Genomic DNA, 2500 nt, shown 5'->3' with positions numbered 1-2500 from the left:
TAAAAGGAGAGAGTCTTTAGAAGGAGAGGCTCTAGAAGGAGAGAGTCTCTAAAAGGAGAGAGACTCTAGAAGGAGAGAGTCTCTAGAAGGAGAGAGTCTCTAGAAGGAGAGAGTCTCTAGAAGGAGAGAGTCTCTAGGAGGAGAGAGTCTCTAGGAGGAGAGAGTCTCTAGAAGGAGAGAGTCTCTAGAAGGAGAGAGTCTCTAAAAGGAGAGAGGCTCTAAAAGGAGAGAGGCTCTAAAAGGAGAGAGTCTCTAGAAGGAGAGAGTCTCTAGAAGGAGAGAGTCTCTAAAAGGAGAGAGGCTCTAAAAGGAGAGAGGCTCTAAAAGGAGAGGGTCTCTTTTTTTTTTTTACATGACAACTCTTCCCGAGGCACCTGCTAAAGTAACCCTCATGTGAATGTAGGTTTGTGTCACGGTATGTCTGAATGTATTCGTGTGTGTGTGTACCTGACTCCTTGGTGTGTGTGGTCAGTGTGTTACTCCATGGTCCGGCTCCGATCGAGTTAAAGGCTTGTATCTTCAACTGGTAGTCCGTCCATTCAGCCAGGCCCTCCAGCATCGTCTCGCTTTGCTGACCACTAACCCCTGACCCCTGTCCTCTGACCTCCGCCACCTCCTCCATCCTCTCCTCTCCCCGGCCGTCTGCCCGCCGGACACACACCCGGTAACCCACCGTCTCTGGACTACCATTATACTCAGAAACCGGCAACGGCTGGAGGGAGAGAGAGAGAGAGAGAGACAGAGAGACAGAGACATAGAGAGAGAGAGAGACAGACAGAGACAGAGAGACAGAGACATAGAGACAGAGACATAGAGAGACAGACACACAGAGAGAGAGAGACAGAGACAGAGAGACAGACAGGGAGAGAGAGAGACAGAGACAGAGACAGAGAGACAGAGACAGAGACAGAGATTCAGACAGGGAGAGAGAGACAGACAGACATAGAGAGAGAGAGAGACAGACAGGGAGAGAGAGACAGACAGACAGAGAGACAGAGACATAGAGACAGAGACACAGAGAGACAGAGACAGAGAGAGAGAGACAGAGACAGAGATTCAGACAGGGAGAGAGAGACAGACAGACATAGAGAGAGAGAGAGACAGACAGGGAGAGAGAGACAGACAGACAGAGAGAGAGACAGAGAGACAGATAGACAGACAGAGAGAGAGAGAGACAGAGAGAGAGAGAGAGAGAGAGAGAGAGGAGGTAGAGAGAGAGAGAGAGACAGAGAGGCAGATAGAGAGAGACAGAGAGAGAGACAGAGAGAGAGGAGGAAGAGAAAACATCATAACTTAACAACGTTACTTTTGGAGATATTGGGTATTTCTCATATACATACTGTCGCACTCCACACTCTCATGCTCCGAGTTCATTCTCCTTCATTCTAAGTTCTCTTGAGTACGTTCTTGTAGGACGAGAGTGTGGAGAACTCATAAAACATGACACTCCTCCTACTGTACCTCCCCAGTCACCGAACCTTCCTCCCAGATATACACAAAGCAAACGTTTTACTTCATAAATTATCAGCTAGATGTGTGAATCGTGATAATCTAGCTAGCCAGTTAGTTAAACAGGCAAATATTACCTCAAACTAATGTCATGGAAGGTAGATGTACATTTTTCGTGGGTAGCTACCAATTCTGGGTGGCTAGCTAACTAGCCAGTTAGCCCTAAAGGTACTAGTATAGCTAGCCAGTTAGCTCTAAAGGTACTAGTAGCTAGCCTAACAGTACTAGTAGCTAGCCAGTTAGCCCTAACAGTACTAGTAGCTAGCCAGTTAGCCCTAACAGTACTAGTAGCTAGCCAGTTAGCCCTAACAGTACTAGTAACTAGCCAGTTAGTCCTAACAGTACTAGTAGCTAGCCAGTTAGCCCTAACGGTACTAGTAGCTAGCCAGTTAGTCCTAACAGTACTAGTAGCTAGCCAGTTAGCTCTAAAGGTACTAGTAGCTAGCCCTAACAGTACTAGTAGCTAGCCAGTTAGCCCTAACAGTACTAGTAGCTAGCCAGTTAGCCCTAACAGTACTAGTAGCTAGCCAGTTAGCCCTAAAGGTACTAGTAGCTAGCCACGTGAACAGGCAGCATTTCATTACGAAGTCGGCGAGTAAGATGCATTTTCAGAAACACCCATTGTCTCTCACACAGACACACACACACACACACAGAGAATGAAAAAGCAATCTGCCATTTTTCTCGGTGATCCTCGTTATTTATTATGTATTTACAAGCTCATCTTAACAACCAGTTACTGCTCTCTCTCCTCTCTCTCTCTCTCTCTCTCTCTCTCTCTCTCTCCTCTCTCTCTCTCTCTCTCTCTCTGTCCCCATCTCCCTCTCTCTCTCTCTCCTCTCTCTCTCTCTCTCTCTCTCTCTTCTCTCTCTCTCTCTCTCTCTCTCTCTCTCTCTCTCTCTCTCTCTGTCCCCATCTCCCTCTCTCTCTCTCTCTCTCTCTCTCTCTCTTCTGTCTCTCTCTCTCTCTCTCTCTCTCTCTCTCTCTCTCT

The 2500-nt window shown here is 47.3% G+C and overlaps 1 protein-coding gene across 1 annotated transcript in view; it reads right to left on the bottom strand.

Annotated features, from left to right (window-relative positions):
* Positions 1-2500, bottom strand: part of LOC109886826 (protein sidekick-1) — a gene marked incomplete at its 5' end in the record, with an annotated part of 30090 nt that overhangs the window by 3965 nt on the left and 23625 nt on the right. The window contains one exon of the mRNA XM_031820685.1: positions 448-712. Coding sequence (XP_031676545.1) covers positions 448-712 — 265 coding nt within the window. The remainder of the gene's footprint in view (positions 1-447; positions 713-2500) is intronic.

Source organism: Oncorhynchus kisutch, unplaced genomic scaffold, assembly GCF_002021735.2.
Source record: "Oncorhynchus kisutch isolate 150728-3 unplaced genomic scaffold, Okis_V2 scaffold3584, whole genome shotgun sequence".
Classification (NCBI taxonomy): Eukaryota; Metazoa; Chordata; class Actinopteri; order Salmoniformes; family Salmonidae; genus Oncorhynchus; species Oncorhynchus kisutch.
Note: the sequence above shows the minus strand (reverse complement) of the source record. Positions and strands in the feature narration are given on the sequence as shown.